At 38.6% G+C, this 12,153-nt stretch overlaps 1 protein-coding gene across 1 annotated transcript; it reads right to left on the bottom strand.

Moving 5' to 3' along the window:
• Positions 1 to 560: 560 nt before the first annotated feature.
• Positions 561 to 11,483, bottom strand: Cdo1 (cysteine dioxygenase type 1). Its single transcript, XM_026415480.2, has 5 exons — positions 11,083 to 11,483; positions 8,143 to 8,220; positions 6,461 to 6,615; positions 2,479 to 2,648; positions 561 to 1,295 (listed from the first exon to the last, which is right to left on the bottom strand). Exons 1-5 carry the CDS (start codon positions 11,250 to 11,252, stop codon positions 1,266 to 1,268), a joined length of 603 nt encoding a protein of 200 aa, XP_026271265.1. The 5' UTR covers positions 11,253 to 11,483; the 3' UTR covers positions 561 to 1,265.
• Between the last annotated feature and the right edge of the window lie 670 nt (positions 11,484 to 12,153).

Raw genomic sequence — 12,153 nt, 5'->3', positions numbered from 1 at the left:
ATGAGAGGAAGCCAAGATGTAAATAATCATGAGCCAATCAGAAATTTTCAAAATACTACTTTCTAATTGAGTTTTCAGAGATAATACACTTTAAGATCGTGATAGATATTCCTTAGACAATTGCCTAGCAAACTCAAAAAAAAAATATGTATGGTTTGCATGTAACACAAACAAGGAGCAGGTGAGTTAAGGGCTGCAGCAGGTGGGATGAGTGGTCCTTTAAGGGGCAGACACTAGCCTAGCTAACTGATAGTAATGAATATGTAATGCAGGCCCAGTGTTGCCAGATACTTAAAAATTTCAAGAAGCTAGAAATCTTCACCTTTTTCTACAAAATATATATATGCATGTACGATGTTGGAGATGGAACCCAGGGTTTCCTGCATTCTAGGCAAGCACTCTAACAATCCCCAGGTAAGTGGCTTTCGAATGCAGTTTTTTGACGCACATGTTCTTAAAACAAAAAAGTATTTTTCACAGTGCTTTTGGCATGCTATCTAAATCTAAGAAGCTATAATTTATATGAATTTTTTTTTCAGAAAGACAGCTTCAACTTATATTCACATCTAATTTTATTAAAATTATTTGGCAATTTTGATAGCAGTACAAACTCTTTTAACTATGACCATGGAACATATTTGATATGAGTCTGTGTTTTGGTTTGTTGTAGTTTTGGGCACATGTACATTTCTAAATCCTCTACCCTTCATTTCATTACTAAAGGAGAATTGCCTTAAGTTTCTCTATCTATTATCCATAGAAAAGGAATTTGTAAATTAAGGCTGAAAAAATAAAACACACAGATCCAAAAAATTCTCTTTGAATATCAAGAACATACAAAGAATATTAAAGACATCTACGTTTAGTCCTCCAGATAGCAAAGCAGGCATTTGATGTCTATGGGTTCTTGTTTTTACTTATTGCTAATTACAATTCAGAGACCAAAGTATTTCTGAAAGTCATTTAAAAAACCCTCAGTGAAACAAACTCCTAGCCAGGTTCAATGGAATTAGAGGATAGAACCAGGAGAGCACATGATTTGGCCTGTAAAATCACAAGACTTTTTCCTTTAGTGAGATTTTTCTTCTGCAGTTGCACAGGGCACTATGGCTTGTTTAATGCCTTATCATTAACATCTGCCTTACAGTGGATCTAAATATTGGCTTATTTAAGTATGTTACTGGACAGCAACTGGTGAGAGCCTCCCTGTCCAAGGCAAAAGTTGCGTGGACCTTAAAGCAAAACCTTGTGGGGTTCAGTACTTCTTAGTTGTTCTCCAGCGAACCTGAAGTTGGCTGTAAGAAAGGAGAGAAGAAAGCTGGGTAAGATTTTTTTCTCAAGACATTTCAGCTGATTTAAAGTCATCTTGCTTCTGCAGCAGGGGATGAGAACTTGTCAAGGCAGTGGAGCCTTGTTGTTTTGTTCCTGATAAGATTATCTCTTGGTTCAGAATATGGGAGATAAAGACACAACATGGAGTAACTTGAGAAAATTCCACTCTTGCTTCTCTCAAAGGCTGTGCTTTTGATAGCTTCAAGGGGATTATTTTCAGGTGCTATTTCTGGATATTCCAATTACCATTAGAGACCATTTCACTCAACAGCCCATTTATTTCACCAGGTGTAGAAGACTGCTTGCTGTACAGATGCCGTATTATTTTTAATTGGGCAGCTGTCCTATTATTTTTAGGTGGAAATGTTTGTTCCTCAAGAAGGAATAGAATGAAAGTGGCAGAGCACTTGCCTTGCATGCACAAGGCCCTGGGTTCAATTCCCAGCACAGTAAAAAAGAAAAAAACCCCACAAAACCCAAACTCTGTTATCTGTGATCTAAATAGCATCACATCTCAAAGAAAAAGCAAATTTAGCAATCAAAATGGACAAGTTTCATTAGTTATATCATCAGAATAGAACCTCAACTTTATAAAGTTTAACTATGCAACTTATTTGTGCTGTTCCAACAAATGAAATCTATGAAGAGTAAGTCATGAAAGTTATGTTAAATCATTTCAATTGCCCAAATAAATGAAGAGAAAACATTTTCTTTTTAAAATTTTTTTAAAAATATTTTTTTGGTTGTTGATAGACCTTTACTTTTATTTATTTATTTATATGTGGTGCTGAGAATCGAACCCAGTGCCTCACACATCTCAGGCAAGTGCGTTACGGCTGAGCCCTAGCCTCAGCCCCAAGAAAACATTTTCTTTAGGAATGACCTCACACTTTGAAGTTTCTCAATAAATAATATTTTGCATCTAATTTTTAATACAAATTGAGAATATAGTCTCCAAAATTCAAGATATAATTAAGATATATTGGGTCTTCCCCCTGAGCTCAGGTTCATCTCATTTTTTTTTAAATTTGAGAATACTTAAAACTTAAGATCTTCAAATAATATTTATAACAATAGCAATGCATACAGTGTAATATTGCCAACCCACAAAGCAGTAAAAACCCAGAAAACAGAAATTATACTTACAAATGGAGTTCTGATTCCAAATTTGCTGTGGAATGTCATGGTGACTTTGTTTTTATGTCCTGTTCTTTGATCAAAGGCGTGGCACGTATCAAAAGGAGGACTGTACAAGTGCAAACTCACGGCAGGTTCTGTATGGCTGATATTCTCTACTCGATGTAAGCCAATGGAATCTGAGTAATATCAAAGAGGAAAGAAGAAATACAAGAGCTTAGATGACAGGCAAAATCTTTTGTTAATCACCTGATTCTGAGTCAATATTGATACATATGGAACTAACAGAAATTAGTTAGAATTAAACTATTTAAAGACAGTGACCGATGGTTAGTGACAATGGTTACTCAGACACATTAGCTTCTATTCCTTCCTGAAAATCCCCTCCTATTGCAGTAAAGAAATTTTTAAAAAAAATCAACATACAAAGACAAAAAAATGTAATAGAGAAAATGTTAGTAAATATTTGAAGGCTTGAAAGATGGATGTCTTTGCAAAGGACAGCTAAATCCTCAGTCACTTGTGAGGAAAGTCAAGGAATAAACTGATTTATGTCTTGAAGCTCTTACATAACTAGGAATTGGCAGCACCAGTTATTTCTGGAAATTAGGGTGAATATGGGGCTAAAATACACCAATGGTTGAAAGACTACTTAGGAAGCAGAGTCTCAAATCTTTTACCGATTCTCTCTCCCTTTCCTTCCAGTAGAAGACAGATCTATTCTCCAGAAAGTATAATAGGTGAACTTGGGACTGGTGGACCATAGGTAAAACAACAACAACAACAACAAAAACAAAAACAAAAAAACCAGGTGAATTAAACAAAAATTTACATATTGAATGATAAGATCCCTGCTTTTATAACTACCTAGCTGCTGGACAGAATTTTTCTCTCCAGGTAGGAGATGGGAAGCTGCTTCTCAAGGAATTTTATTGGCTCAAAAAAAAAAAAATATATATATATCCTAAAGTATATTTTCATTGTTAGTTTCTAAAGGAAAGGGCTCTGTCAGACTACCACAGAGTGAAATCCAGTTGACAAGCCCTGGTAGTTTAGATAGTTTAGAGCTATCTATTAACTTTTTTCTCCCTTGGTTTTTACACATTAGCACATGGCCAAGGCCACAGGATATTTGAGCTAGCCTCTAGTACATAGGCTAGAGCAACCTGAAAAATGCAACTTCAAACAATGCTTACTCAGGAAAAGACTTTAGAAAGCCTCTCATTAACATCCTCAGTAAGATAAAATTTTATAAAAGGGATCAAAAAAGAAAAAAAAATAAAAGGGATCAGAAAATGAAAAGGGATTTAGAAATAAAAATCTGGATAGAAGAGTGGACAGAAAAAGCCGAGGGAGACTCAAAGAACAAAACGACAAAGAAAAAATAGAAAAGAAAAATATCAGATGAACAGTTGAGAAGATTTAAAATTTAAACAACAGGAGTTTCAGAAACATAACAAACAAACAAAATAACCTGAGGATATTTTCTAGAATTGAAGGATGCAAATGTCCAGATTCAAAGAATCCACTAAGTACCCTGCACAATGAAGAAGTCATCAAGCAAGATGCATCTGTGTGACATTTTGCAACACAAAATGATGGCACTGAAAGAAAAGATTCCAAAAATTTCTAGAAAGCAAACAATGTCTAGGTTTCATAGATTTAAGAATCAAAATTGCACTGGACTTTTGACAAGAACACTGGTAAACCAAAAGACAAAAATGATGATCTTCATAGTTCTGAGGGATGATGTTTGCCAGATAAGTCATCATCTATATCCAGCTTAATTACCAATTGAGTTGCAGGGACTGCAGACACAGATTTTTAGATATTTGAGGTCTCAAAAATTTACGTTCCATGATTCTTTTCTCACAGTACTCCTGGAGGATATGTTCACTAAAATAAGGGTGTGAAGCAAGAACAAAGGAAACAGGAGACCAGGAAACAGAGAACCAATACAAAGGAGCAAAGGGATGCTTGGGATGTTGTAAGGGGAATCTCAAGTTGACAGCCTAGCCATGGTTTAGAGATCATCCCATTTGTATTGAAGTAGTCAAAAAGCCCTGGGAGAAATACTTTCAACCAGATTTTAAAAAACAAAACCCCAAAAGACTCAATGAAGAATAATATCTAGAAGCAGAAAACTTAGGTTCTACTTCTAGCTAGAGTGACAAGCTAGGCTACCATTGAACAAGTCACAATTTTGAGAATCTTCTTATTTTAGAAATAAGGGTTTCCCTATTTCTAAAAGTGCCTTGACTCTATAGCTTACTGCTTTTGTAATGCTTTAAGCACAATTCTGAATAAATGCTCAGCATTCCTAAGAATTAACTGCCCTGGATACAAATAATTTTGTTTCTCCAGTTGCAGGCACATATACCATCCAATCCACTATGGAAATCCTGCAGAGAAAGACCCTGAAAAAATAAGTCACCATCCTTTAGAGAAGCCCTTAGTTTCAGTATCATGTGTGAGCCCTACTGTTAATAATCCCAGCACTGTCACTACTGCATTTTGATTTTTGCCTTCTCTTCCTTTATGTTCATGATGTGCCTTGCCTTTCTTAGTGATATTTAGGAAGGCTAGTTTCACCCATGCACTATTGATTTTTCACACATTACAATAGGTGACTTGGTCTCTTTATCCCAGTTCTCCCTTCTCTTTCAGCATGTGTTACCAAATTGATCAAAATATTCCCAATTACAACTCTATTTACTAAAGAAAGCTTATACTTTCATCTGTTTTTTGGAAGTCCAGGTCCCAGTATCTCTCTATTCTCTTACTACCGCCTTCCAAGCCCATTCTTCCTTCTTTGTTTCCCCATTCCTGAAGTTTCCAGTCTTTGTAAGGACTGCCTTCACTCATCCTCTTTCTTGTACTCTATCCTCAATCTTGCATCTGTACAAATCAGAGGTTGAAAATCTGCAGCTTTTAAGTGTTTGGGGTAGTCTACAGAAAGATTTAGTATATCCCACCCAATATTTTATTGATTGACAAAAATTCACATAAAAACCAGAAGTTCCAACTTCTATGGAAAAAGAAATCAGATGATATCATTGGAGCTGGCAATCACTGCTATCCACTTAGTGTGACTTGCACACTTCAGTTATCAGGTCCTCACCACAGCCTTATGCCCAGGCTGCAGTACTCACTTATCTACATGCTTGGCTTCTACAGCCTTTTACATTGGAGGACCCCTGAAAAGGCTTATCTATTTTTCAAGATCTAATCTATTTTCTCAAAGACTCACTCCTGCTGCAAGTGATTGTTCTGAAAGGCTTTTGGCTTTATTGTGTATGGTACAGTTAAGAAACTGTCTTATAAATGTGGTATGCCTTGTATATAGCAACCCTCAAATATCTGAGAAGATGAGTTAAGAATGTTTTAATGAGCTTTTTGGAAAGTTCCCATCCCTTTTGGGAAAATAGAAGTTAAATCACTACCTCTTCTGAAAAGTATTTGGCTTTCCTATACCATACCCAGGAAAAGAATGAATTCTTGGTAAGACATAAGCTATAATAAATCACTGCCTCCAAATATATTCTTTTCCTTGAGGAGAGTCTTTTAAACATGCTGTTTGCATTTTAGAAAAACAGAGACTAGCTGGTGTTCTTAATCACTTCCAGAACATTTCTTTACATTTTCTAACACAAAGATTACTATTTCCAACTTGATCTCTTTTGTTGAAAGACTATACTTAATGTGTTTTTCTAATTTTTTTTTTTGGTCTGTTTTGTGTGTTCTAATCTTCCCAAGTTTTGGCAGGTAAATCACCTTTTACCACTCCTTTAAGTAGTCTGCATATTTTTAATAAACGATTCAAACCCAAAAGCAAAGTTTAAAAAATAAAACACACTGTGTTTAGGTCATTACCCAAGTATTTTAAATCATGACTCTGACAAATTTCAAAAGATGCATGTAAGTAACCAGCATTTTAGATAAGAGACCATAGTTTTTCCCACTTGTCCTTAGGGAAAGGATAGGATGTTACCATTGATGTAGGCACACTGGTTTTCCCTCAAGGTCCTTTCAGACTTCTTAATCATCTCATTGGATTTTTTGTCAGGCCAGGCAAATAAAGTCTCCTTTAGATTTCCTTGCAACAGCTTCAGAAAGCAGTGGGAGTCCGTGTGATCATGAATACTGCTATATATACACAAAAGGACAATTGAACTCAGTAGCTGGTCAAGTACCCAGTCTGCCCAGAGCTGACACGTACACACTGTCCAGAGGACAACTCCCAGGCCCAAATCAATTTCTGCCAAATTTTCAAAATGTCATCAATTTATAATGCAACATTGTTCAGGGCCAAGTAATAAAATAATGTATCATCCATCTCAAGGCATTTATGGGGCACAGTTTTGATACATACCTCTACCAAAGAGCAGTTAATTTTTTTAACGTTGTTGTAATACTAATTTGACAACAAGAACATAAAACCAGAAATCTTTTATGTTTCCCAAATACAACTCTAAATAACTCACAGTGAGCTAGAATTTGATTATGATGGCACATTAGAAATAGCAAAGTAGTATGCAAGGACCTGGTTTTAATTCCCAGCACCACGAAACAACAAAAAGTACATTAGTGAAATTCTGAAAAGAATAAAGATAATCATCAATAATAATTACACCACACTGAAAAGATCACTTAATATTTTATTTAGGCCTTTCCTCTTTTCTCCTTTACATTTAAGGAAAGAATGGATTTATTCATGCAATCTTAAATGGTATCTAGGTATCTGAAGTAGAACTAACTACAGAATTGATTAAAATATACATACCTATATATGTTTTTAGTATATATTTTGTACTTTGAATTCTATAACTACATTCACAGTCTAGTCATAATCCCTGATAAATACACTTTAAAAAAATGCTGGATGAATAAATACAATTCCATTCTATATGAATAAATAAACTCTAGGGACCTAACTTTCTAGAGTCATGTAAATTTATATTTCCTTTCTCTAATAATTTTTTTAGCACTCTCAAATACTAGGAAGGACTTGTTTAAAAAGTATTCAGTTGGTAATAAGACTGGCACATGTACAAACTAAAGACAGGAATCAGTTTTTATTTTAATTAATTAAACAGGGTCTCACTGAGTTGCTTAGCATCTTGCTTTTGCTGAGGCTGGCTTTAAACTCACAATCCTCCTGTCTCAGCCTCTGGAGGTGCTGGGATTAAAGGCATGTGCCACCACACCCAGCCAGAAACAATTTTTAAAGAACCAGCATTAGTTTTAGTTGTGTACAGGTAAAGAAACTAACCAATTAACATGAAGTACAAAGAAATTTCCTGAATTTGTAAATATTTTTCTAGCTCAAAATCTTGAAGATTTGGTCTTTGGTCCCACAAATGTTTACACACCCCAAACACCACAAAGGTCAGTTTAAACAGAACTCCATTAAAAAAAAAAATTTTTTTTTAACTACATAGAAGGCAGGAGAAACGCTGAATTAGATAAATACTTACCTGATTTGCCTCATTTGGGGGACTGGTTTTAATATATAGTGTATGCCTTAACTCCTTATACTAATTTCCATGGAAATTTTTATTGGAATTTGGGGACCATGTGATCAAATAATTCTAAAATATGAGATTAGTCTGTGTACTTATCATATGCTTGGACAGATACTCTAAGAAATACAAAAGGGAATTATTATATTACCTGCCATGTCCTTCACCCCAACATAAAATCATCAAATTGAATTTCCCATTTCCTTGATCCACAAGATTTCGGGTATACCTAAAAGAAGAACATATTCAGACGTTTGAATTCACCGAAACAAGTACCAGGAAAAACAAGTGTTACAAAGTACCATTGCATTTACAAATCCAGGTCTCCAGAGAGACTGGAGCCTAGATCTAGTGCCTTAGGCCACTAGGCCACACTAATTGTCCTGGGTACCTGTGTTACTACTTCTACCTCAAAACAACTCTGAATGTTTTTTTTCCCCTCTGTATTTTGTGGTTTTAGATTGTTTGTTGCAGGTCCATGAAGAATGAGATCATATTGTGAAGCACCACATTTACAGAGTTAGCTAATCAGTTTTAATTAATTGCATGGAAAGATTATAGTGGTGGTGGTGGGGGGGAAGCAGATTCCATGTTGGTCCATCATACAATCTCAAACTGATAAAAAGTTTCTTATAGAAGGTATTTGAAAATTGCTCCAGGGAAGAATGTTGCTATTGTTTTCAGCAATTTTTCTTCCCTGTAGCTAATGTAGGACTTGAGAAACAAGGTTTCATTAAATAGCTATTCTAGAATTCTCTTTAATTTTACTACTAAAGCCCAAACACAAACCACATTCAGAAGCACTCATGATGAAAAGTTCTCTGCAAATAAGTTGGGGGTACCAGGGATATTATTGCCCCCATCTAATTAGCCAAGTTTGATAATTATGATATTTATTTATTTATTTTAAGAGAAAGAGATCTATACTTTTTTTTTTTTTTTTTTTTGGTAGTGTTTGTTCCCTTAGTCACTCATATCCTGCATGCCCTTTCTGTCCTGTCCTTCCCCTCCTGGAAGCTCAGGGCCAGGTGCTTTGCAGCATGATCCTTGAGAGAGTTGCTTGGTAAGTGGATTTTAGCTGACACCCTTTCTTTGTAGCTCTTTATGACCTAGAAAGGGGTGGTACGTAGAGTAAAAGTATTTCCAGTAAACTGAGTTTCTATACCAGAATCCTACTTTTCCCTCTACCAGTGATCTCTTGTTTCTTTGGGCCTTATTCCAAAGAATTTACTGTCTGGCTCACACTAGAATATATTTTGCAGAACATATTCTGCATTGGTAATGCATGGTCCACCCAACCCCCATAGGTCATACATCAGAATTCTTCAATGCTAGGAACCTTGGCTATGAGCAAAGTACTTCATTTCTGTTCTCCCTTTTTTCTTCTTCTCTGTTCTCCCAACTACCCAAACAGGACTACACCATTATTTTAAAGAGCCTTGCCTTAACTCAAGCAACCCAACCAATTGTATTTCAAAAGGTTTTTCAATCAAGACTAATTCAAGGTCCCTAGAAATGCTCTTGTTTAAAGATGAGGAGCTATTAGAGCCCTCCCTGGTTAATTAATTTCACTTGGCCAATACTATATCTAGTCAGATATATTACTGGAATAAAACTATTAATGTCATATGTCCAATGGAAATTGAGTAGTGGTTTAAAGTGCAGGCTCTAGAACAATAATCTTATTTGAACCTTGACAGAAGTCCTCCTCAGGTTGTTCAGTCTCTTTGTAGCCTACTAGTCATTTCTTGTAAAGTCGGGATAAGAATGATGCCTGTCTCATTCTTTGTAAAGTAGTAACTTTGTATACTTCTTTGGAAGAGTATCTAGCCCATAACAAGTTCTCAATTGTATAGAGCAAATGCAGGCACATTTTAAAAATGTGGTAGGATTGTTGACAGCCATGGAAGGACTTGACTATCAAATGAGTTGAAAGGTACCAAAGGAAATTCCTAAAGCCACTTTGCAAACAGAATGGAAGCCCAAGTGGCCTTCACCTTTAATCCTAGGATAGTTGAAATGTCCCTGATAACAAAACTACCAAATACCCTTCCTGTTACTGGGAAGCAACTAACAGAAACTACTACCTGAGAAAAGAGATGTCATTCTTTCCTTGTTCCTTTCTTTCAGGTTTCTCCCCTCTGCCAGTCTCAACCCAATCAACCATTAAAGATTGAAGCCCTGGCTGCCCTTTTGAAAAGCTGAACCTCTCACCCTTAGTGAGAGTGATTAAATTTTATTTCTGCCCCTAGGGTATAGTTAATCATTTTTACTTAACAACTATTCTGGGCCTTTAAAGTTCTCAACCTACCAGGACATCTCCCTCAAGCTCCTCCTTGAAGTATGAGTCTTCAACTTACTTTCTACCCCTAGGATAAAGAAAGAGCCAAAGAGCAGAAAATGCGACACTATTTTTAGTTTGCGAAGCCAGTTAGTGGATTTGAATAAACCCACAGTGGAAAAGTTAAATTGGTTTGGAAGAGGGAAGAGCAGAAATTGAATAGTAGCAACTGACAAACTCAAGACTCTGGTGCCCGGTTGGGGCAACCGAAGGCATAGTGATAGAAAACTGATGTCAGGGAATTGTGTTCCCTGCCATCACCCCTTCCCCCCCCCCCCCCCCCCCCCCGATAGCAGATGTAGTTGTCTACTCCAGACACCTCTATTAGTCCAGCCAGTCAGTTCCTCCAGGCTGCTAGCGAGCCAGAGCCTGAGTTCCTCTGGCTGTGGGGATGCCCCCGAGCCTCTGAGTCCGGGATTGACAATCGCTCCCTAGCGGAGGGCATTGTTCCTGAGGCTGAGGACCAGAGCAGTTGGGGTTGGAGCAGAGAGGTTTGTCGGGGAGAAGAAAACCTCCGCTGAAAAGTGGCCTCCCTCTCTTGGCTGCCTGCTGTCTGTCTCCCGGCTGTGGCGACAGTAGGATCCACCTTTTGCATGCATGGCTGCAGCACAGCCCCAAACGCAGAGCGCCAGCCCAGCCACCCGCTATCCAGGGGCGAGAGGGTGGGCGCGGTGGGCGCGGTGCGGCCTGGGCTTCACCGAGACAGACTCCTGTCAGTGTCGCTCGGCTTTAAGGAGACGGCGCACTCACCTGTACTGGTCGAACTTGGCATACATCGCCCACTCGGCGGGGTCGCTCTCGTAGGCTTCCAAGACGGCCTGTACCTCCTCTACATTGACCTCATCGCCTGCAAAGAGCTGGTGCAGAATGCGGATCAGATCGTTCAGGGTCCGGGGCTTCAGCACCTCAGTCTGTTCCATACCGCTCCGAGCTGGCTGCAGTAGAGTCGCTGAGCGAGTGGAGGCGGCGGGGGCGAAGGACCTTCACAGCAGACCACACACACACACACACACACACACACACACACACACACACACACACACAGACCCTCGAACACCAAACGCAAAGAAACCCTTTTTAAAGCTCTCAGGACTCGCGGCAGGCAGCGTGGAAGGTAGGAGGGTCGCTATAGACAAGCTGCGCGAACAAGACTGGACCAAATCTGCAAAAGATCACCCTCCCGGGCCCTTTTTAAGCTCTTGGAGTCGGCCGGGAATGTACCAATGGCCCTCAGGGGGTGGGGTGAAGCGGAGAGCCACCCAAGGAAGGTGGCCGAGGCGGGGACAGCCTGAGGGAAAGGCCAACACACACAGGCGTTCCTGCGCGTTCCCTTGGCTCCGTTTGACCTACGAGGGCCCCATTCTCTCCCGTGTCCCCAGTGCTTGCCGTGGGCTTTGCGCAATCTCTCCCGGACCTTAACATTGTAGTTTTGGGGGAACATCCCAACCTTTCTCCCCGCGCCACTTCTTCCGCTGTGGATCGCATCCCGGGGTCGTGGACAGAAAGGGTCAGAAGGAGACCTCTGGGGTTATGCTGAGGAGGGGGATGGAAAGGAACCTGGGCTTCCAAATACAGCTAAGAAATTGTGAGGACCCTGCAAAGATTGAAGATGGATTCTTTTCCCAGGCAGGAAGGACTGTTTTATAGGTTGAAACTATCGATAATATGCCCAGGCCAGGTGACTTTGCCTTTTTTTTTTCCTTAATATTTTGTATTGTTAAATACATTTTAACAAAGGGAACTCTGGTTTCTAGTAAATATAATTAGTGAACTGATAGGTCACTCATTCTAGACATGTGTGACAGTGCCTCAAATAGTATA

Source organism: Urocitellus parryii, chromosome 1 (assembly GCF_045843805.1).
Source record: "Urocitellus parryii isolate mUroPar1 chromosome 1, mUroPar1.hap1, whole genome shotgun sequence".
In the NCBI taxonomy this organism is placed as follows: domain Eukaryota; kingdom Metazoa; phylum Chordata; class Mammalia; order Rodentia; family Sciuridae; genus Urocitellus; species Urocitellus parryii.
This window is presented reverse-complemented; position numbering and strand designations above follow the sequence as displayed.

Coding starts and splice junctions, on each gene's coding strand:
- Cdo1 (XM_026415480.2), bottom strand. CDS start 11,252: ATGGAACAGACTGAGGTGCTGAAGCCCCGGACCCTGAACGATCTGATC. Junction 8,221..11,082: donor GCCAAGTTCGACCAGTACAG/GTGAGTGCGCCG, acceptor TTCTTCTTTTAG/GTATACCCGAAATCTTGTGG. Junction 1,296..2,478: donor TTGGAATCAGAACTCCATTT/GTAAGTATAATT, acceptor CCTTTCTTACAG/CCAACTTCAGGTTCGCTGGA.